This window comes from Carcharodon carcharias, chromosome 11 (assembly GCF_017639515.1).
Source record: "Carcharodon carcharias isolate sCarCar2 chromosome 11, sCarCar2.pri, whole genome shotgun sequence".
NCBI classification, from domain to species: domain Eukaryota; kingdom Metazoa; phylum Chordata; class Chondrichthyes; order Lamniformes; family Lamnidae; genus Carcharodon; species Carcharodon carcharias.
Window position 1 is genome coordinate 20619886 of NC_054477.1, and position 25075 is coordinate 20644960.

Consider the following 25075-nt stretch of genomic DNA (forward strand, 5'->3'; position numbering starts at 1 on the left):
GATCACAACAGCTTGCCCAGTAAAATAAATTGCAACTTCCCTTTGATCTTTTGCCAATGATCTTAAATCCACATCTCTGGCTGTCAACCCTCAAGCCAATAAAAACATATTGTCCTTACTTACTCTATCAAACCCACGACCACAGCCATCTAGAAGGGCAAGGGCAGCAGACAGATGGTAACAACACCACTTGGAAGTTCCCCTCCAAGCCACTCACCATCCTGACTTGGAAATATATCGCCGCTCCTTCACTGTCATTGGGTCAAAATCCTGGAACTCCCTCCCAAACAGCACTGTGGGTGTACCTACACCACATGGACTGCAGCAATTCAAGAAGGCAGCTCACCACCAGCTTCTCAAGGGCAACTAGGGATGGGCAATAAATGCTGGCCCAGTCAGCGAAACCCAGATCCCATGAATGAATTTTTTAAAATACGGAAGTCAGCGGGGTTATCACAGATGGCTTGCTGGTTACACAAAATCCAACAGGGATCCCAGATCTTATGGGTAGCCAATGATGATTGTTGGAAAGGGCGAGTAAGTAAATTAGAGTAGGGTGTGGATTGAGGTTCAGCAATGACATCACTCCCCATGAATGAATAGTCTCTTGATACTTGCTGTCTCAGCTCAGGCATCAAGCAGAAAGACTTGGATGGCATATGCCCAAGGTCTTCAGGGTAGGAACGGAATTTAAAAAAAGATTAAAATCAGTCAAGTGAAGCAAGCCTTTTTTTAAAGAGTAACCCTGGGTACAAGCAGACTGGAACAATACAATTGTGGTTTGAGTCAGTGAAACAGTAAAATTCATTCAAGATGTGCTCTCATCACTGTTGCAACTGCCCACCACTAAGATCATGCACATGTTGTTCCCAGTAAATGTTCACAGTTCAGAAGCTGAATCTTTCACATGAGAAATTAAATCTAACAATAGAAATCTTCTCACCAACAGAAATATAGAGGCCCAGATTATTTTTTACAAAAGTGTGAGAAACCCCAGGCCGTAAACACAGCAAATGTCATGAAACATTTAATCATCCCAGATTTGTACTAAGTATGGTAGCGGGCAGGTTAAATGACATTTTACCCACTGACCATGATGGCAGATTTTCATATTGTCTCAATCTCGCCACATTATTTATGCATGCCCGGGAAACACACCATTTCAATGCCAGGCAGGCTCTCATTCACCCGCCCGCCAATCAGCTTGCCGCTTCATCATACCGGGCATCATATGTAAAGTCCACCCAAGCGCACACATCTCAGTGAAGGAACGGCGATATATTTCCAAGTCAGGATGGCGAGTGACTTGGAGGGGAACTTCCAGGTGGTGGTGTTCCCATGTGCCTGCTGCCCTTGTCCTCCATCCTTCCTCCACTCTTACTTCTTCTTCTTCCTCCACCCGTACTCCCTTCCCTCTCCACAGACCTTCCTGCCCCCCGCCCGACACCCTCCACTCTCCGCACTCCTTCCCTTGCACCTTCCACCCCGTCCTTACGTCTACATCCCCAGTTGTTATCTTCTCCCACCCCCCGACCCCCTCCTCCTCCCATTCTCCCTCTCCCCTCCCAACCTCCCCACCAGCCCCCCAAAACCATCATCCCCCCTCCCAACCTCACCCCATCCTGGCACATTCATTCCCCCACTCCCAACCTCATCCCATCCTGACACCTTTATTCCCCCCTCCCAACCTCACCCCGTCCTGATAACTTCATTTCTCCCCTCCCAACGTCACCCCCACCGACACCTCTTCCTCTTCCAGCCAATCCTAGCCCTTCCTCTCCCATCTCCTCAACCATCACCCATTGCGAGCATCAATGGTGACTATCCAACTTCCGTGCACTTATTAGCAGCAGACACATGTCCATGAGAACTCACCCAGCGTGCCATAGACATTCGTCCAGTATGCAGTTGGTGTTGGGCCCCAGCATCTTCTCATCCTCGGATGTCCACGATGTGTGCAAAGTCCTGGCGGGTAAGTCCTGACTTCTGCACGTTACAGTTGTCAAGATGTGTTCTACAGCAGCATGATTTCCCACCAACATGGGCAGATGATCCAGCGGTGGGGGGACAATTCCAGCGGGCAGGCCTAATAATGATGCATTACAATGAGGTTCTCGACGTCCAGTGGCACAGAACACGGCCCGCCATCAGTGGGTGAGCTGATGATCGCGAACTGGTTTCAGGCCGTTTTGAAACTGATCGCGCCATATTGTCCGCTCGTGCCAGCGAACACGCCCGATGCCAGCAGGCACGGAAAATCCCAGCCTCAGAATTCACTTTATAGAATGAATGATAAGAAGATGAAATTATACGTTTATGTATTCAAATGTAGACCTTTACCAACAGTGTTATTGATGCCAGTTTGAACCAAACTGCCAGGCAGGAAGTTCATGTGTTTGGGTTGCTTTCCATTTTCACACTCCGCCCCATGGTTGCTTTCAATTTTCACACTCCGCCCCATTTTACTCTCCATTCTAGCTCCAGTGTCTCCCCATTTGTTTCACACTTCACTTCACATTGTTGCCCATCCCTAATTGCCCTTGAGAAGGTGGTGGTGAGTCATATTCTTAAACACTGCGGTCCATGTGGGGTAGGTACGCCCATAGTGCTGTTTGGAAGGGAGCTACAGGATTTTGATCCAGTGACAGTGGGGCAATATATTTCCAAGTCAGGACGATGTGTGGCTTGGAGGGGAACTTCTAAGTGGTGGGGTTCCCTGCTGCCCTTGTCCTTCTAGGTGGCAGAGGTTGTGGGTTTGAAAGATGCTATCAAAGGAGCTTTGGTGTGTTGCTGCACTGCATCTTGTAGGCAGTATACACTGCTGTCACTGTGTGTCGGCTGAAGAGGGTGTGAATGTTTAACGTAGTGGATGCAGTGCCAATAAGAGGGCTGCTTTGACCAGGATGGTGTCGAGCTTCTTAAACATTATTGGAGCCGCACTCATCCAGGCAAGCGGAGTGCATTCCATCAAATTCCTGATTTGTGTCTTATAGATGCTGGACAGGCTTAGGGGAATCAGGAGGTGAGTTACTCACCTCAGAATTTCCAGCCTCTGACCTGCTCTTGTTTATGTGTTTATGTGGCTAGTCCAGTTCAGTTCCTAATCAATGGTAACCCCCAGAGTGTTGATAGTGCGGGATTCAGCGATGACAATGCCATTGGATGTCAAGGGGAGGTGGTTAGTGTGTCTCTTATTGGAGATGGTCATTGCCTGGCACTTGAATGGCACGAATGTTAAAGAGTTAAATTGTGAGGACAGGTTGCATAAACTTGGCTTGCATTCCCTTGAGATTAGAAAGGGATGATTTAACTGTGGCGCTTAAAATGGTAAATGTTTACAATAAGATATATACAGAGGAAATATTTTTTCTGATTGGTGAATCCAAATATTGTGAGCATAATCTTAAAATAAGAGCAAATCATACTGAAATCAGGAAGCACATTTTCACACAAAGGGTGGTGGAGTTCTGAAACTTGGTCATTCAAAGATTATGGCTGCTGGATCACTCAAAAAATTCAAAGCTAAGATTAATATATTTTTATTGGATAAGGAAATGATGAACATGAATCAATTGAGTAAGCACAATTCACTAATAGCTCACCCATGATCTGATTGAATGGCAGAATCGGCTTGATCAGTTCAATGGCCTGCTTCTGTTCCTGTGCCAGAGATGACGTCTTTCAGGTGAGACAGGTCCCCAGTTAGAGATAAAGGGCTGACTTTTCATTCCAGGGTTTTGATTCGAATGCCAGGCTGATTTCTGGCTCAGCAGCTGGGAAGGCCAATGGGTGTGGGTGACTGGTTGCCCTTCCAGGAAAGGTGGGCACAGCTGAAGGAGAGAGAGAGGACACCTCAAGATGGAGGTGCTCTCTAAATATTTGTAGATTGAACAAAATATACTGTGACCACAGTTATCAGGCCATCACTGAAGACAAGGATCTCCTCCACAGGATGTCCTGTGGCTGTGGCTATGTCTGTGGCTGTGGGCCTCGCAACCCAGCATGTTCATCCTGGGCTATCTTTCAGGATATGCCTCTGACCTCACCCCCATATACCTCCTGCACCACATTCCCCCAGCCCCATCACCCCTACAATCCCCCACACCGCTCTCCCACCCCCCACCCCCCCGCCACACCCCCTACCAAGGCCTGCCACAGGAGACCTCCGCCATTCCAACTATGAGATCCAGCCACCTCAAGGGAGGCAGCACAAGTGCCATCTGGAAAATCCAAACAGTGTGTGAAGGGTGCCCTCGATTGACACCCTGATTGGCCTAACTGGCTTCTGATGACCACCCAGCAGCTGCCTCCTCTGGAAACACACTGGAGGCAGGAACATGCCACCAGAGCCACACAACGGCCAACAGTGAGAAATTGCCGAGACGCCCCCTGCCAAACCCACCTCCACCTCAGGATGAAAATTCAGCTGAGAGGATCACATAACGAAATGTACAATGAGGAGCTGTTGCCACTGGCAGTAGAGTCAGTGTCATCAGAGGACAGACAGTTAAGATAGCTGACAAATCCGGAGATGAGGAGAATTTTTTAAATGCAGCGAGTTGTCATAACCTGGAATCCCTACTTGAAAGGGCAGTGGAAGCAGATTCAATAAGTAGCTTTCAAAAGGGAATTGTAGGGAACCTATGGGGCTATGGGGTAAGAGTAAGAGTGAGGGACTATTTAATAGTTGTTATTGGACAAACTCATCCAAGCCTTGCGGGGCAGAGGGGTGGTGAGGACATCAAGACGGAAAAATTACTGAGCAATACACATCGAGACTGATGCATTCCCATCCCTGAGCAATCTTGCTGGAGGTGGGTGAACACTGGCAGAGGCTAACCCATCCAGCAGCAGTGGGTAGCCAATCTGTATAATTGAATGTCTATTCATGGATTGATTTGCCATGATTCTGAGATCTTCCTGGTGGTGAACAGGATCTGTGCTGAGGGCAAATACTGGCAGGTGCCTGGAGGAGGCTTGCTGGTGGCTGACTTGGAGTGGGGCCCCCCTCAGTCTCCTATGGTCATCCCCCCATTCAAGACGTGACCATCAGCGAGTCACAGCTGATGCTTTTGGCCATCATCACAGCTGGGGCCTGAGTTTTTCTTAAATGATCCAAACTCCTTCACCTCAAGATGGAAGTGGACCCATGTTCCGTCTCCAACCATGGCAGCTTCCTACACGAACGATGGGGCTGCCATCCTCCAAGGCTGCAGGCACCCTGATTGGACAGCCTCAGGGCCTCATCCACCATCTTTAATTAGATGGACCCTCAGGTCATCTCCAGGAAGATCTCTCGGGCAGGCTAGCGGAAGGAAGAGCAGGGTTGGGACTTGGAAAGAGTCCTGACTCACGTTCATTGCCAAAGAGCAGAAGGATCTGCCCTCACAGAGCTGGTACAGGAACAATGAGCCCAGTGATCATCTTCAGAGCTATTTGACTCCACCTCCCACACTGGACCTTCATAGCTGGTATGACCTTTTCATTAGTGCAAATGTAATTTTTAGAGGTAAGCATAATGTTTTTCTTGAAGTAAGTGATTAAGTGCTGACTGCTCTGCAATGGGCTACAGTTGGCTGGATCATTGTACACTGGTTCACAACGAGGAAAGTTGTGTGGCTTGCATTGTCATTTCCTGTGCTTTGTCTGCTCCGTCTTGTGTTTTCCTTGTTCCAAACAGTAGATGTAATTAGCAAACTGCCTCTTCAGGTAAGCAGCAAAATGATTCTTCTATAATCGCGAAATGCATGGTTTTAATAATTACTCGCCTTTTAAATTTATCTGGGAACTGACTGGACTCTTTCTAACATTTCTTAGAATTAAATCCTGTGCGAATGAATTAACAACAGCAGCCAGAGATGCACAAAGACAAATAGAAAGGTATTAAAATAATATTTTTTTTAAATTACAAATCGTTTGTAACTGCCTACTTTGTTCTGTGAAAGGTCCATTAAATCGAAAGGTGATTTACAATTTGATGACAACTTGATGGCATTCAGTCCATATTTTTATAATGAACTTGAGTGATAAGTACCCGCAAAGAATGGAAAAGCATGTAAATGATAGTCTATAACAGATTACCCACTGTGAACAAGGAGACTGCAGCTTAATGAGTTAAATTATATAGACGCAGGTTACATAGACTAGTTTATTCTCTCAAGTATAGAAGATTAAGGGGTTATTTAATTGAGATGTTTAAAATGATTAAAGGAATTGATTGGCTAGATGGAGTGAAATTATTTCCTCTGTGGGAATGCAGTACACGAAGTTCAATCGCAATATTAGTGTCAGGCCATTCAGGTGCAGGAAGCACTTTCACCGCCTGAGGGAGGTAGTTTCAATCGTGCATTTCAAAGGCTAATCGGATAAACACCTAAGGGGGGAAAAGTATTGTCGGGCTACAGGGAAATGTCAGGGAAGTGGGGCTGGCTAAATTGCTCTTGCCAAGAGCTCAGCAGGCCGAATAGCCTCCTTCTGTGCTATAACCATTCTATGATTCTGTGACATAAAAAACAGAAAAGCTGGAAATATTCAGCATGGCAGGCAACATCTTTGGAGAGGGAAACAGAGCTCACATTTCAGATCGGTAACTTTTCACCTGATTTCCAGAATTAGAGCATCAGCAATATTTTGCTTTTCTACGAACAAATGATAGATTAGAATATATTTTGTTTGAATGTTTCCAGGTAGCTGTATATCTTACTTAGATCTAACTTTGAGTTCTGTGCAAAGTGCTGGTCTCTGCATTACAAAAAGGCTGTAGGGGCATTAGAGAAAGTGCTAAAAAGATTAACAAAAGTTATGCCAGAATGAAGGGGATATAATTTTTAGGAAAGGTTGACAGGCTGGCACTCATTTCTTTAGATAAGAGAAGATTGCAAAGCAACCTGATAAAGGCATTTAAAATTATGAAGGAGCTTGGTAAGGTAGACATGGAGAAAATATTTCTACTTGCTCGGGGTCCAAAGCTATAAAGCTTAATTATATTTAAAACTGATATGAAACATTCTATTAACGTCCATTAATATGAGACAATATAATAAATCCAGTAAGAAATTCAGGAGAACTGACTTCACTCAAAGGCTAGCAGAATGTGGCACTCGCGAGCACATAGGGTGGTTGAGGTGATTAGTGTAGATATATTCAAGGGAAAATGAGATATGTACATGAGACTGATAAGGATAGAATGGCGTGTTGGTAAGATGAGATGACATAAGGTGGGAGGAAGTACGTATGGCACACAAATTTCAACAAATATCTGTTGGTCACACGACCTGTTACTGTACTGTAGAATTTGATGTAATTCTATTATCAACAACAACTAGAACTTGCATTTACGAAGTGTCTTTAATGTGGTAAACTATTTTAACAGCCCCCTCTCCCCGATAGGTGCCTTATCAAACTAATTCAAGCCTCACAGGAAGATATTAGGACACATGACCAAAAGCTTAAACAAAGAGGTAGGTTTTAAGGAGCAACTGAAAGGAGGAGAGGAAATGAGAGACAAAGAGTGTTAAGGAAGGAATTCCAGAGCTCAGGGCCAAGCCAGCTGGAAGCACAGCTACCAAAGAAGGGGGTGATGAAAATCAAGGATGCGTGTGAGGCCAGAATTGGAGGTGGGGATGGAATTGTAGGGCTGTAGGAGGTGAGAAAGATAAAGAAGGGTAAAGTCCTGGAGGGATTTGAAAACAGGGATGAGGTGTTGCTTACCCAGTCTATCAAGCTAGGAAGACAAATAGCAACAGAATAAAGATTAGTATAGAAGGAGCAGGAATTCGGTGACTGGAAAAAGGGCAGACAAGTTGTAGCATGGTGCTGGAATGCATACACACCAATGTGAGCTGTGCTACAAATACAGTCAATAAGCTTCAGGTACAGGTTGTGACATGGGGTTGTTTTGTGATACAGTAACCGTTACATGGGCTTGAACATGCTTAAACAAGGTCAGCTGTGGGAATTAAATCATAGAGAAATAGGAAACGGGGACTAATTTGCCCAGCATAGACTGGTAAATGAAACATATATAGGGCAAGGAGGGTGAAGAGTTTGTAAAATATGTACAGGAAAACACTCTTACTCCATATGTTTCTAACCAAGTAACGAAAGAAACAATGCTGGATCTCGCTCTGGGGAATGAAATAGAGCAAGTGAAGTGTGTTTTAGGGCAAGAGCGTCTGGACAATCGTGAGCATAACATAATTAGTCCTAAAGTAGTTATAGAAAGAAAGATCAAAGGTGAAAATGTCCAACTGAAAGAGAGACACTTATAATGATTTGAAAAGAGATTTAGCACAGTTGGACTGGAAACAGACAGTGTGTGGGGAAACAGAAATGAGCAATGGCAGACCTGCAAGGCAGTGCTTGGATACAAACCAAACATGTTCCCATAAGGATTAAAGATGGGGCATCCAAAACTGGAGCATCTGCTTGATGAAGGAAATAAAGGTTCAAATAAAACAGAAAAAAAAAAATTTTGACAAATTTAGGGTACAGAATACACTCAAAAACCGGGCAGAATACAAAGGGTGCTAAAGGAAATGTATAAGTATAAGAAGAGCAAAGACAGAGTATGAGAAAAGATTGTGAGGTGAAATAAAAAGGGAGTCCAATAATCTTTTGATCAATTTAAAGAAAGTGGAAGGATGATAAAGGAACATTGGGATCAAATAGGGACAAAAGAGGAAACCCCCTCATGTGGAAGCAGAGATACTGTATAATTACTTTGCATCCATCTTCACGAAAAGAGGATGAAGTAAATATTGCAAAGACTATTGGGGATTAGACACATTGAATAGGATAAAATAGATAGAAAGAAGTGTCTGCTATGGCTCAGTTGTAGCACGGTTGCCTCTGAGTTACAAAGTTCTGCATTCAGAATGTGAACATAAGTTCAAGCTTGAACACAAATATCAAGGTAATATTGGCCGCTGATTATACATTGCAACAATGCCTATTGTTACCATTATGAGTTTTATAAGACTGTTGTATTTTGAGACTGTAACTTTAAATTTAGGGTAAATAAAGGTTGTGGGGGAGGTTGTGTGATCTACTCTAAAGTCTGCCTAACAGTGAGCTAGGGTGGTTTGAATTTTAGAGATCAAAGGAAGGCTTTGGTTGTTTTTACTGAGAAGGAGATGCAATGTATTTATGCTTACAGATAATGGCAGCAGTCTCCAAGTTTATAATGAGTAAACTTTGAGTCTCCCAAAGTCCTAGCAAGCTGTTGAAGGCATTAGGTTGTAAATGGTTATGCTGTAAACTGTCCACTTTCTTTTAAGATGAAAGAAAGTTGGGGTTAAGGAGAGCTAATTAGCATTTCTATCTGAATGCAAGGTTATTGTGTTTCACATTGCCATGGGGAAGGGGCTAGAGCAAGTCATTTTTTGAGATTAGGTTACAGGCTTCCCTACAAATTAATGAAACTCAGGCAGACAGCAGTTTTTGCGTACAGCCACGAGAAAGACTGTTTAGCTTTGCATGCTACCTCAGCCAAATATGTGAGGGAAACAGCCTCTAGTCGAAGAGACGCACACTGCTGCTTTCTAAGGATTCCAGAAAATTAGTGCTGGCATAGTCAGGGGAAAGAAGAATCATTGGAACAGGCTTTACTGCTGGCAATATATTTAATAAACTCTTTGAAAACTGAGGAAAACACCTGAGATGATTACTTGAAGTTACTATTCAGTGAAATTAGCATACAGGAGACAATTTGCAGCTGAGAGCAACTGTGAACTATTGGCTATAAGGACTGTAATTCTATGGAGAATGCAATATGCAATAAGAATAAAAGGGCAATGATTGTTTTTGTAGTTTAAAGTATAAGTTACCTAGAAAAAGAAAATAATGTTTAGTCAAAAGTGCTTTTTAGTGTTTTGTTACAGTAAATGTTTTAAAATGGAAAATCTTGTCGTGGGTGTATCATTCTTTCAGTTAGGAAGTTTGGATCTCTTTTTAAAAGTTACCTGTCTCTACAGGGAGTGTAATACTATGCTTCCAAAGTGCCTCATTTGCTGTGATGTACTTTAAAGTATCCATATGAATGCAGGGATTCTTTTTAATAATTAAGCATCATTCAAAGTTGATAAGCCACCCAGTCTAAATGGGATGCATCCTAGGTTACTGAGGAAAGCAAGCGTATAGATAACAGAATCTGTAACCATAATCTTTCAATCCTCCTTTGATATGGGAGTGATGCCGGAGGATTGCTGATGTTCGACAAGGTGTTAGGGATAAACCTGGTATCTACTGGTCAATCAGTTTAATGTCAGAGATGAGAAAAGAAAAACTACCAGAGGCCATTATCAAGGCTAAAATTATTTCTCGCTTGAAGCACAGGTCAATAAGGGACAGTATAGCATGAATTTGTTAAAGGTGAATTGTGGCTAAGTTCTTTGATAAAGTAGCAGCGAGGATTGGTGAAGGTAGTGCAGTGTATTTTCTAGATATGGGCTTTCAAGAGACACTTGATAAAGTGCCACATAACAGACTTCTTTAAACAACAGAAGCACTCAGAATCAAAGGGACAGTTGTAGCTTGGGTATGCATTGGTTAAAAGGTGCAGTGTAGAGATAAACAGACGCTGTTCCAACTGGAAAGATTTATGCAGTCAAGCTCCCCCAGGATCAGAATTAGAACCATAGCTTTTCTTGTTTAATATTTGTGCTTCTCAGCCACTAAAAATCGTTCCTGCTCCCTCTCCATCTCTCCATAATATCAGGACCATAAATCTTTCTCTTTCTACAGATGCTGCCCAACCTGCTGAGCATTTTCAGCACTTTGTCATTTTTTAATGCATTCCTGGGATCTGAGCATTGCTTGTAGGGCCAGCATTTGTTGCCCATTCCTAAATGCCCTTGAACTGAATGACTTGCTAAACTATTTCAGGGGACAGTTATGAGCCAACCAGACTGCTGTAGCTCTGGAGTCACATGTAAGACATACCAGGTAAGGATAGCAGAGTATAAAAGCAAAATATTGCTGGAAATCTGAAACAAAAACAAAAATTGCTGGAAAAACTCAGCAGGCCTGACAGCATCTGTGGAGAGATAGACAGAGTTAGCATTTCAAGTCCGTATAACTCTTCTTCAGGGTGGCAGAGTTCCTTCCCTAAAGGACGTTAGTAAACTAGCTGGGCTTTTATGACAATTGATGATAGTTTCATGGTCACCATTACTGAGACAAGCTTTATAATTCCAGATTTTATTACCTGAGTTTGAATTCCACCAGCTGTGGAACTCCCGATGTCACTGTTCCCCATTTAAATTTTCAGGTAGGTGGAGGCACAGCTCAGGACATCCCAACGTAATTTACAGCTAACTAAGTACTTCTTTTTTAAATGTAGTCACTATTGAAAGAATGTGACAACTATATATGTGCAGAGAAAGGTCCAACCTTCAGCGATGATAGGATAAGCCGATACCCTTTTTTTGCTCTGTTGATTGGGAGATAAATATTGTTCAAGATACCATTGAGAAATCCCCTGCAGTTTTTTGAAGAATGTAGTGGCAGTTTTTGGTTTAATGTCTCATCTAAAAGATCTCCTATAGAATAGCACTCTTACAGTCTGCGTTTTATGCTAAATATTGTAGACAAGTTGGGGTCTGAATTAGAATTAGAAATGAAGCCCATTGAATACAGATGAATAAATTGTTAAAAGCTATAAAGAGTATAAATTACTGTAGTTCAATTTTTAAAATTCCTTTGTGGGATCTGGGCATCGCTGGCAAGGCCAACATTTATTGCCCATCAATAAATGAAATTAAAAGTCTGGTGGTGACCACGAAACAATTGCACATTGTTGTTAAAAACCCATCTGGTTCACTAATGCCCTTTAGGGAAGGAAATGTGCTGTCCTTACTTGGCCTGGCCTACATGTGACTCCAGACCCACAGCGATGTGGTCGACTCTGAAATGCTCTCTGAGCAAGGGCAATTATGGACAGGCAATAAATGCTGGCCTAGCCAGCGATGCCCACATCTCAGAGACGAATAAAAAAAATCATTGCCTTTGAGAAGTCCCTTGAGCTGCTGCTGTCCGTGTGGTGAAGTTACAGTAACACAGTGCTGTTAGGGAGGGAGTTCCAGCATTTTGACCTCGTAATGAAAGAATGGTGATACAATTACAAGTCAGGATGGTGTATAACTTGAAGGGGAACTTGCAGATGGTGGTGTTCCCATGTGCCTTCTCCTGTTGTCCTTCTAGAGGGTAGGGGGCCATGGGTTTAGGAGGTGCTGTCATAGCAACCATGGTGATTGTTGCAGTGCATCTTGCAGGTGGTGCACCATGCAGGCATGGTACACCAGTGGTAGAGGGAGTGAGTGTTCAAGATGGTGGATGGGATGCCGATCAAGCAAGCTGCTTTGTCCAGGACGGTGTCGAGCTGCACTCATCCCAGCGCTTAGAAAAAGTCAAGGCAATCAGGCAGAGTCAACATGGTTTTGGAAAAGGGAAATCATGTTTTAACCAATTTATTGGAGTCCTTTCAAGGAGTCACAGTGCTGTGGATAAGGGAGAACTAGTGGATGTACCATACCTAGATTTCCAAAAGGCATTTGATAAAATGCTACATCAAAAGTTATTGCAAAAATTATGATCTCATGGTGTATGGGGTAACAAATTGACATGGATAGAAGACAACTAATAGCTAACAGAAAGCAGAGAGTTGGCATAAATGGATCTTCTTCTGGCTGGCAGGATGTGACAAGTGATGTGTCACAGGGATCAGTGCTGGGCCCTCAATTTTTTACAATTTATATAAATGACTTGGATGAAGGGACCGAAGGAATGGTGGCTAAATTTCGGACGACACAAAGCTAGGTAGGAAAGTAAATGTGGAAAGGATGTAAGGAGGCTATAAAGTGACATAGATAGGTTAAGGGAGTAGGCAAAGGTCTGGCAAATGGAGTATAATGTGGGCAAATGTAAAATCATTCATTTCGGCAGGAAGAGTACAAAGGAAGCTTATTATCTAAATGGTGAGAGATTGCAGAGCTCTGAGATTCAGAGGGATCTGGTTGTCCTAGCGCATGAATCACAAAAGGTTAGTGTGCAGATGCAGCAGGTAATTAGGAAAGCTAATAGAATGTTATCATTTATTGTGAGGGGAATTGGTAACAAAAGTAGGGAGATTATGCTTCAGTTATACAGGTCACTGGCGAGACCACATCTGGAGCAGTGTGTACAGTACTGGTCTCTTTATTTAAAGAATAGATGTAAATGCATTAGGAGCAGTTCAGAAAAGGTTTACTAGACTAATTATGAGGAAATGTTGGACAGGTTAGGCTTGTATCCACTGGAATTTAGAAGAGTAAGAGGCGACTCAATTGAAACCTTTAAGATCCTGTGGGGTCTTGACAGGGTGGATGTGGAGAGGATGTTTCCTCTTGTGGAAGAATCTAGACTAGGGGTCACTGTTTAAAAATAAGGGATCACTTACTTCAGACTGAGATGAGGTGAATTTTTTTCTCAGAGGGTTGTGAGTCTTTGGAACTCTCTTCCTGTAAAGGTGGTGGAAGCAGAGTCTTTGAATATTTTTAAGGCAGAGCTAGATAGATTCTAGATAAACAAGGGGGTGAAAGGTTATCAGGGGTAGGCAGGAATGTAGGGTTGAGGTTACAATCAGATCAGCCATGATCTCATTGAATGATGGAGCAAGTTCATGGGACCGAGTGGCCTACTCCTGCTCCTACTTCGTATGTACGTCTGTATGTACATAGTGCCTTTGTGTGTACTCTGTGGGTCATTATGGCCTGGAATGCACTGTCTAAAAGGATGCTTAATGTAGATTTAGTAGTAATATTCAAAAGGGAATTGGGCATATACTTGAGTAAGAATTTATTTTCACTAGTTTGAACAGTCGTACTAAATGTAGCTCATGCTCAATCTCAGACCATTACTTGAGCAAAACTCTTAATACTTATCATGAAACTGCTTTCAGGTCTATTTTCAATAGTCTAATGCCATCATTGGCAGGGATCTAAAGTGTTATTCTCAAAATTATATCAAATCTGCAGCTCAGAAACCAGCCATTCAGTCCAACTTCTCATTGCCCTTGTTTATATCCCACATGAGCTTCTTCTCACACTAATGACATCTTCTCACCCTGTTCCAAGTGTATTCTCCCACACATTCCTTTAAATATATCAGTTCCATCTCCGACGACCACTCCATGGCAGCAACTTCTGCATTTTCCCTGTATAAGAAAATTCTTCCTAAATTCTTTATTTGATCTATTACTGGCTATGTATGGGTATGCTCCCCTGTTCTGAACTCACTAACAAGTGGAAACACAGGGCTAAATCTTATCAGCCTCACGGAGAAGGCTTTGGGGGTGGGAGGGAGGGGAATTTCTGAAATTGAGGGTTAGGCCATCTACCCAACCCCACTTTTATTTTAACCAATTTTGGAAGCCTTCAGGAGGTGGCTGTATCTTGAGGCACTCCCGTCACCACCCAGTTATACCACTGAGCCCACAACTCCTGGTAGGGTGACCGGCTGCACACTGCTTCTGGCGCTCTGATTGGCCTGCTTGCCTGTGCACACTATGCTGACTTGAACAGGGCTCCTGGAGGCTGCCTCTTATTACTCTGGGAAGATCACAGAATCACAAAACCACACAGTGCAGAAGAGGCCCTTCTGCCCATCGAGTCTGCCCCAACACGTGAGAAACACCTAACTACCTACCTAACCCCATTTACCATAAGACTATAAGACATAGGAGCAGAAATTAGGCCATTCAGCCCATCGAGTCTGCTCCGTCATTCAATCATAGCTGATAAGTTTCTCAACCCCATTCTCCCACCTTCTCCCCGTAACCTTTGATCCCCTTACCAATCAAGAACCTATCTATCTCAGTCTTAAATGCACTCAATGACCTGGCCTCCACAGCCTCCTGGGCAATGAATTCCATAGATTCATCACTCTCTGGCTAAAAAAGTTTCTCCTCATCTCTGTTCTAAAAGGTCTTCCCTTTACTCCGAGGCTGTGGCGTCCGGTCCTAGTCTCTCCTACTAATGGAAACATCTTCCCCACGTCCGCTCTATCCAGGCCTTTCAGTATTCAGTAAGTTTCAATTAGATACACCCTCATCCTTCTAAACTCCATCGAGTATAGACCTATAGTCCTCAAACGTTCCTCATATGTTAAGCCTTTCATTCCTGGGATCGTTCTCGTGAACCTCCTCTGGAACCTCTGCAAGGCCAGCACATCCTTCCTGAGATATGGGGCCCAAAATTGCTCATAATATTCTAAATGTGATCTGACCAGAGCCTTTTAAAACCGCAGCAGCACATCCCTGCTTTTATATTCTAGTCCTCTCAAAATAAATGCCAACATTGCATTTGCCTTCCTAACTACTGACTCAACATGCAAGTTAACCTTAAGAGAATCCTGGACTAGGACTCCCAAGTCCTTTTGCACTCCAGATTTCTGAATTCTCTCCCCATTTAGAAAATAGTCTATGCCTCTATTCTTCCTACCAAAGTGCATGACCTCACACTTCCCCACATTGTATTCCATCTGCCACTTCTTTGCCCATTCTCCTAACCTGTCCAAATCCTTCTGTAACCTCCCTGCCTCCTCAATACTACCTGTCCCTCCACCTATCTTTGTATCATCTGCAAACTTAGCCAGGATACCCTCAGTTCCTTCATCTAGATCATTAATGTATAAGGTGAAAAGTTGTGGCCTCAACACCGATCCCTGCGGAACTCCACCAGTCACCGGCCACCATCCTGAGAAGGAGCCCCTTAACCCCCACTCTCTGCCTCCTGCCAGACAGCCAATCTTCTATCCATGCTAGTACCTTGCCTCTAACACCATGGGCTCTTATCTTACTGAGCAGCCTCCTGTGCGGCACCATGTCAAAGGCCTTCTGGAAGTCCAAGTAGATAACATCCGTTGGCTCTCCTTTGTCTAACCTACTCCTTACCTCCTCAAAGAATTCTAACAGATTTGTCAGGCATGACCTCTCCTTGATGAAACTATGCTGACTTTGCCCAATTTTACAATGCACTTCCAAGTATTCTGAAATCTCATCCTTAATAATGGACTCTAGACTCTTAACAATGACCGCGGTCAGGCTAATCGGCCTGTAATTTCCCGTCTTTTGCCTCACTCCTTTCTTAAACAAGGGGGTTACATTAGCGATTTTCCAGTCCTCTTGGACCCTTCCTGACTCCAGTGATTCCTGAAAGATCACCACTAACGCCTCTACTATCTCTTCAGCTATCTCCTTCAGAACTCTGGGGTGTAATCCATCTAGTCCAGGTGATTTATCCACCTTCAGACCTTTCAGTTTTCCTAGCACCTTGTCCTTGGTAATGGCCATCATATTCACCTCTGCCCCCCGACTCTCTTGAACTTTGGGGATGTCACTCATGTCTTCCACTGTGAAGACTGACGCAAAGTACCTATTTAGTTCCTCAGCCATTTCTTTGTTCCCCACTACTACTTCTCCAGCGTCATTTTCCAGCGGTCCAATGTCCACTTTTGCCTCTCTCTTACCCTTTATATATCTACAAAATCTCTTGCAATCTTCTTTTATATTACTGGCTAGTTTACCCTCATATTTAATCTTCTCCCTCTTTATTTCTTTTTTAGTTGTCCTCTGTTGGTCTTTGTAGGCTTCCCAATCCCCTGGTTTCTCACTGCTCTTCACCGCATTGTATGCTTTCTCTTTAGCTTTTATGCTGTCCCTGACTTCTCTTGTCAGCCATGGTTGCCTTGTCCTTCCTTTAGTATGCTTCTTCTTCCTAGGGATGAATTTTTGCTGTGTCTCCCAAATTACTCCCAGAAACTCATGCCATTGCTGTTCCACTGTCTTTCCTGCTAGGCTCATCTCCCAGTCAATTCTGGCCAGCTCCTCCCTCATGCCTCTGTAGTTGCCTTTATTCAACTGTCATACCGTTACATCTGATTCCAGCTTTTTTCTCTCAAATTGCAGGGTAAATTCTATCATATTATGGTCACTTCCTCCTAAGAGTTCCTTCACCTTAAGCTCCCTTATCAAATCTGCCTCATTACACATCACTAAATCTAGAATTGCCGGTTCCCTAGTGGGCTCCACCACAAGCTGCTCCAAAAAGCCATCTCGTAGACATTCCACAAATTCCTTTTCTTGGGATCCACTACCAACCTGATTTTCCCAGTCTACCTGCATATTGAAATCCCCCATGATCACTGTAACGTTGCCTTTCTTACACGCCTTTTCTATCTCCTGGTGTGTCTTGTGCCCCGCATCCTGACTACTGTTCGGAGGCCTGTACATAACTCCCTTTATGGTTTTTTTGACCTTTGCGGTTCCTCAACTGTACTCACACAGATTTTACATCATCTGACCCAATGTCATTTCTTGCTATCGATTTAATTTCATTTCTTACTAACAAAGCAACCCCACCCCCTCTGCCAACCTGCCTATCTTTTCGATAGGATGTATATCCTTGGATATTTAGCACCCAGTCCTGATCCCCTTGCAGCCATGTCTCCGTGAAGCCCACCACATCATACCTGCCAATTTCAATCTGTGCCACAAGCTCATTTACCTTATTTCTTATACTGTGTGCATTCAGATACAACACCTTCAGTCCTGCATTTCCTGTTCCCTTTCTCATTGCCGTCCCTTTATCTGATGTGCTTGAAGTTAGATTCCTAGCCCTTTCCAAACACTCTGACCTATTTTGTGTTCTGGAGACTTTAATAGCCTCTCCTGGGCTCCCCTTTCTTTTCAGAATTTTCATAATTTTCCATGAAGTTGAATCCACCACCACCACCCAACAACAACACCCCCCCCCAACCCGCTCTCCACCCCACCCAACACGCTAACCTGCTGCTTTGTTTCCCATTAGTCATACTTCTTGGAGTTTTACCCCCCGCACACCCCCCCACCCCCAACTTTCTAGTTTACCTGCATTTGGCCTAACATTTGCGGGCGGTACTGGGATACCATCACAGGCAGTGCCTGCGAATGGTCCTGGCCCACACTTAAAAACAATGTAAGATTTCAAAGCCATCTCTGTCATAGAGTCATGGCATCATACAGTGCACAAGGGTCTGTCCAGCCTGCACCAGTTTCCTGAAAGATCTACCAATAAGTCCCACTCCCCTGTACTTCTATTTCATTTTTAATTGGCGATCTGATTCCCTTTTTATTGCTTGTAGTTCCTTTGTTTGACAAAGTGAATTAAATTGCAGCTGTTGTTTGTCAGAGGCCAGCGACATTTAATGCTATCCAGGTGCTTTACAAAAAATAATAATCTCTTGCAGCCAACACAAAATCCTTGGTGTTGATCAGAAAACCAAAAGGAGATGAACCTCGCATCTGCTAGGGTTGTTAGATGACTGATCACTTACCATACCAGGAAACAATCATTAAAGTAGACAGGATGTAAAGTTATATTGCCAAGTCAGCCTGATTCAAACCCCAGGCATCATGCTGACATTGTCTGCTTATGTATTTGTGTCATTGTGCACAGCTGTGTTTGCCATTGGCATGTTTTGGTAGAGGTAATGAAATTTGAACAACAATGGGAGTAAAACAAAAGAGATTTTAACCAACTGAATTTAAATAGCGCGGGAAATGTATCTGCTGAGGAGCCAAAATAGGTGTATTCCAAAGAAAGTAAACCTATATGTGTCCCTGTTCTGCCGTCAAATGAATCTGCTGTCAAGTGCAGTGTGCCATTCAGTAGAACAGATTTCAACAATGACACAGAGCCTCCTGTTGGCATCGCAATCAGTTATATCTGTAAGAACGTTGGTGAAATCTGCCTTAGGAAAGTCATTCCCAATAAAGCAACAGCTTCTAACTGTCAGGAACTTAGTCTTTAAAAAGGAAAGGAAATGTACAAAACAGTTCCATCATTATTTCACAAGACAGCTTAATGTAAGCATGACCATCATGATCTCACTGAAAGGCAGAATAGATTCGAGAGTCGGAATGGCTTAGCACTGTTCTTATTATTGCTCTGTTGCTTTTAATCTTGGCATCTTGAATAAAAAGTAGTTAAATATTTTCATAAATAAAAACAGAAAATGCTGGAAAAACTCAGCAGGTCTGGCAGCATCCGTGGAGAGAAGAACAGAGTTAACACTTCGGGCAGAATTTTCTGCTGCTTTCTACCTTTGATCAGGGGTATGACACATGTCCCAGAGTGGCAACAACTTCTAATTATATAGCACTTTAATGTAATTAAACTTCCCAAAGAGCTTCACAGGAAAGCTCCTGAGGCTCACAAGATAATATTTGGGCAGATGGTTGAAAGCTTAGTCAAAGAGGTAGCTTTTAAGGGACATCGTAAAAGAAGAAAGAGGGGTATAAAGTTGAAGAGGCTTAGCAAGGGAATTCTGGAGCTGGTTGGAGCGGGCCCAGGCGGGTGTGGAGCCGATTGCTGCCTGTGATTGGCTGCACACTGCCGTTTTACATGGGCGGGCCAATTAAAGCCCCACCCAGCGTGACGCACACCTGGTAGTGCTCAGTGCTACCTGTGCGGGTGGGGGGAGGAGGGACTGTCGGGGCCTGCACTCCTTCGGAGGCATGGAGCTGCCTCAGGGAGATTAAGTTCAGATTGAAAGCTTTTAATGAAGACATATAAAAATGATTTGGACATGACTCCTCATGCGACAGTGTCACATGAGCTGGGACATGTTTATGAATTGTGAAAAAAATATTATTGATTTAATAAACCCTCCAGGAGACCTCATCCCGCCCATGGGTGAGGTTTCCTGAAAAACACTAAGGCCGCTTGGGCTCTTCGCCTGCCTGCCAACCTTAAGGTTGGACAAGCAACATTGATAATTACTTCAATTGGTTTATTAATGATACTAACAGGCCTTTGACAGTTCGGCAGGCGCGCCCACCAAACGAAAGATCTGAATGACGCACAGTGACTTCGGGACACCCGCCCAACATCATCACACATACGTCAGGGTGCCAGGCCCACCCCAGCACGCCGATGTGAAAATTCTCCTCTTCAGGTCCATATGACTCTTCATCTGAAGGAGACTCATAAGCACTCAAAACATTAACTCTGTTTTTATCTCCATGGATGCTGCAAGACCTGCTGAGTTTTTCCAGCATTTTCTGTTCTTATTTCAGATTTCCAGAATCTGCAGTGTTTTGCATTTATTTAAATATTTTCTTCATAATTTCCTTTTCTGATGGCATCCCTTGATGCTGACATTCAATTTGGTATCATCTAGAGTGATAACAGGAATTGGAGTGTCAAGCAGTCACCTTGAGATACTGGTGTGCATGTCCTAGTTACTAGTTCAGAAGTGTCAATAGCAAGAGGCACCAGGATAGGTCAGCTGCTTTCCCACCTTTGATCAGGAGTATGACACATGTCCCAGAGTGGCAACAACTTCTAATTATATAGCACTTTAATGTAATAAAATTTCCCAAAGAGCTTCACAGGAAAGCTCCTGAGCCACATAAGAAAATATTAGGGCAGATGGATGCTTAGTCAAAGTGGTAGCTTTTAAGGGACATCGCAAAAGAAAGAGAGATATAAAGTTGAAGAGGCTTAGCAAGGGAATTCTAGAGCTTAGGGGTGGGATTTTCTGCACCCGCCCGGTCCTGCTGCAAGTCAATGGGCTTCTGGCTGAGGCACTGCCTCACCCGCAGTGGGTCCCACCCGTGATGGGGCCAGAAAATCCTGGCCTAGGGCTCAGGAGCTGAAGACAAATGGCAATGGTGCAACAATTAAAACTAGGGGTGCTGAAGAGGCCAGAATTAGAGGAGCTTAGATATCACAGAGGGTTGTAGGGCTGGAGGAGGTTACAGAAATAGAGAGGGATTGAAAACAAGGGTAGAAATTTTAAAATTGAGCAGCCAGTGCAGGTCAACAAGCACAGGGTGAGAGGTGAACGGAACTTGATACAAGTTACACCACGGACAGCAGAGTTTTGGATTGTCTCAAGTTTATGGAGGGCAGAATGTAGGAGACCAGACAGCAGTGCTAAGAAGAGAGAGAAAGAAATTATAAAACATCAAGGGCTAAGCATAAGCAATGACAATTTTGTAAGTTTATATGAGAAATTGGTTTAAAAAATGGTAGGATCATTAAAATTAATTTACTAGGCAACTTACCCAATTCTCCATTAGCAGGCATATTATCCTCTGTGCAACTCAGACATGTAGACTGGGAAAGTCCCAGCTCTGATCCCTGTTCTACACTGGATTAAGTGGACCTAGATCAGGTCACCATTGGGATGTTGAAGATTGCACCAAGGTGAAAGTCTGCAAAGGATTCAATTCCTCCTCATAGGCCCCTGGTTCTCCTATAGAAAAGCGCACATGCAAATGTTAAGCAACTATACCATTTGGTTATGATACCCCCCAACATCCTGACAACTCCCTAGACTTATACTGAAGAATGGTGATTTGGACTAGTTACTGAAGGTTAGTCTGTTTGTAGGAACAAATCTATCAATCAGCACCTTAGTAACTGGACTTGATCTATCGATGCACATGTTCTTATTGAACATAACTGTTGGTTGTAAGTGCAGTTAACTTTGTATTCAGTTTCTTAGTAAAATTAACTCACCTTTTACTCACTCCATTTCAAAGATAGCCCATTAAGATTCCTCAAGTGGCCAGTGAGACACATGGTGATGTCAACATGAAAACCAACACAACAAGCTTGGACAATGAGACCCTGGAGATGCTGACCAGCAATGCGATCGGAATCGCCCTTCCCGCCATTTACTTAGCAGTCATCCTCATCAGTCTGCCTGGCAATGGCATCTCCCTCTGGCTGCTTTGCTTCCACACACGGCCAAAGACTCCTTTAGTCATCTTCATGATCAACCTGACCATCACAGACATCTTGCTTGCCTTTTTTCTCCCCTTTCAGATTGCATATCACTTGAACCACTGTGACTGGGTCTTTGGCAAGAATCTCTGTACATTCCTTACCACCTTGTTTTATGCCAACATGTATTGCTCCATTTTGACAATGACTTGCATCAGCATTGAGCGCTATGTTGGGGTGGCATACCCAATTTGGTACTCGAAAGGGCGGAAAAGATGGCATGCTATGATTATCTGTTTTGGGATATGGACGATTTTAATAATTGTTTTATTACCCTTGGAATACAGTGATTTAACGTTTGAAGTTAAGCAGCTCAACATAACGACTTGCTTTGATGTTCTTAAAAGAGACATGCTTCCCAACATGAAAACATGGGGATTGTTCCTCTTCACCCTATTTGTGCTCCTCTTCCTGATCCCATTTACTATTACTGTCATATGTTACACGCTAGTAATACTAAAGCTGTCCCAAGCTTCTCAGACGGCACACAGTGAGCGCAAAAGAAGAGCTGTTTATTTAGCCGCTATCGTGCTCTTGGTTTTTGTTACATGCTTTGCACCCAACAACATCATTCTCTTAATTCACATTATACGAAGAATTCGGTACAACACAGGGTGCTACACAGCATACAAGTTGACCTTGTCACTAAGCTGTTTGAACAGTTGTCTCAACCCATTTGTTTTTTGTTTCGCTTCAACAGAATTCCAAAAACTTTTTCACCGTTTTATAGGTCAGAGGCAGTCATATGGTCAAAGGAGCCCAACAGAGATTCAGACAAAATCGGTCTCCTTTCGGAGTTAGTAAAAAGATTGGCGATATACGCGGCCAAATCCAACATTCAGGAAAACCCTCCCCAAAAAAACCAAAGATCTCCCTGATGACCTATAGGTCAAACCCACCTGTAATGGCATGGGGCATGAAGACTAGGTCAATATTCAATTGGTTCATCTCGATTGAGATGTTCTATCCATTGTACTATAACTGTATTCAGCTTCAAGGATAAAGGAGGGAAAGATTAGGTAGGATTTTTATTCCTGGCTCTTTGTTCAACGGCATCTCTCAGAGAGCTCCCCACCACCCCCTACTGTGTGGATAGGACTAAATTTGGACCTGGACTCCATAAAGAATAATCTACCAACGTTTACTATCCAAGTTCATACATGTAGAATGGATACTTGGGCGAAGAATAGGCTCACATGTTCTAAACATTAGTAAAGCACCAGAAAGAAACTAACATTAACTTATTTTATTGGCTAGTGCAGGTATTAACTTGGCTAGTTTAGTACCTCTGATTCTGAAGGCTTTGTCCCATTCTAGGGTGTGAGTACATCATCAAGGAGAGCTGTACCATCAGAGGTCCTGTGCTGTGTTTCAGCAGATGTTAAGCAAAGGATTCCACCCCCCCACCCCCCATCCCACCCCCTGCCACCCGCCCCCACCTCTGCTAGTTCAAGTGGATGTGAAAGATCCCAAACATTCTTAGTGGAAAAGCAGGAATGTCCTGGTCTACCTGCATCAATCCCATATAAAAAAGTCAGATTAAATGATCGTAGTTTTCATTGCTGTTTGTAGGATCATGTCCATGCCTTGTTCATGTACATGACAATAGTCATAGCGCCTCAAAGTAATTCAACCACTTTTAGATATCACTGAAAGACATGTTTCATATTAAATAACTATAAGTCTTTTTAAATAAACAGAACCTCACATGGCTGTTGTAAAGTAAAATGTTGCTTCTGCATATTTATTAATTGCATGGGACCCTACCACACCAAAGTACAGTCCCTAGGGAAAATCCATTTACATTGATATGAACTAAAAGTGACAACCATGAATATTATCTTTTGAGTTGCATTGTATTTGCTCCTTTCGATCAGATTTGTTCCAGCTCTGGAATATCAGCAAGGATAATATATGAGAAACACTGCAGCAGGTTATTATGTCAGGTAATTATGTTGACTTTTTGCATGACTGAGCTCATGGAGTCTCAATCAGTTTACCATCTGAGACTGCTAACCTTCCTCCAATTTTCAGTGGGAGGCTTCTCAATCTGAAGTGGGGCTCTTCACTGAAGAAGGAAAGGACTCTGAATCGATAGCCTCAGAGTTGCATCAGTAAAGATACAACCCACTTCCAACTGATGATAAAACAGCATTGATGGAGGCTCACTCAATGATCTTCCAGTTAGGAGGGAGGGGATGACAGAACTGACACAAAAGCAAAATATTGCAGCAGTGAAGGATAAAAAATTAGATTAAAAGTTATTTTTCATTTATTCATGGGATGCAGGTGTCAATGCCAATGTTTATTGCCTATCCCTAAATGCCCTTAATAAGTCAGTGGTGAGCTGCCTTTTTGAAGCCCAATTTGAAGGTATCCTCACAGCGCTGTTAGTTAGGGACTTCCAGTTGTAAATGTGTTATGGCTGTTATAAATAGAACATGGCACAGCCAGTCTTGTGACACCACATATTTCCGACATGTGAGTTGAGCTTATCTTATGCATGACTACATCACCCATATGCTATCAGAGGACTCACGGGGAGACATATCATGTGTTTTCTTTCATTATAATTTTAAAGGGTGAGGAAGTGTTGAGATATTCTGAAACTCATGTTTAATGGGAGATGGGGCCTGGCACCATCATATCCTGAGTGGGTGTTACTGAGAGACACGCAGGGCTAAAGAGCTTCAAATAACATCCATTCATTCTGCAATCAAAATCAAAATTGAGATTTTGTCTCAATCAGAGACAAAAGGTTTCGTGATGATGTTGTGCCCACAAACCAAATGCGCTCATGCCTTGCTATCCATGACATTGGTTAGTTTACAGCTATTATCTCTCCTAAGTACCACTGTCCCTCCACTCTCCTTTCTCCCCTCAGCCCCTCATGTTCTCAGTCATGATTGCTCGTTTGGAATATTTCACAATTTGTTCCGGAATCCATTTCTTAAATTTTAGCCGCTGAAAGAGACTGTTGGGAGTATCTTGCATAGTAGAACTAATGGAGGTAAGATGCTGTGGAGCCACATAGAATTATATATATGTAGAATTTATCACACAGAAGCATTTTGCCCAAATGGTCCATGTTTATGCTCCACACAAGCTTCTTCCTGGACCTCTTCATCTAACTCTATCAGCATAACCTTCTATTCCTTTCTCTGTCATGTTTTATCCAGCTTCACCTTTAAATGTATCCATGCTATTTTGCCTCAACTGCTTCTGTGATAGCAAGTTCTACATTCTAACCCTTGGTAAATTTGCTG

The 25075-nt window shown here is 43.2% G+C and overlaps 1 protein-coding gene across 1 annotated transcript; it reads left to right on the forward strand.

Annotated features, from left to right (window-relative positions):
* Positions 1-5668: 5668 nt before the first annotated feature.
* On the forward strand, positions 5669-23162 carry LOC121284354 (P2Y purinoceptor 8-like). Its single transcript, XM_041199769.1, has 4 exons — positions 5669-5709; positions 5818-5880; positions 7390-7460; positions 21566-23162. The coding sequence occupies exon 4, from the start codon at positions 21618-21620 to the stop codon at positions 22608-22610; it is 993 nt and encodes a 330-aa protein (XP_041055703.1). The 5' UTR covers positions 5669-5709; positions 5818-5880; positions 7390-7460; positions 21566-21617; the 3' UTR covers positions 22611-23162.
* Positions 23163-25075: the final 1913 nt, after the last annotated feature.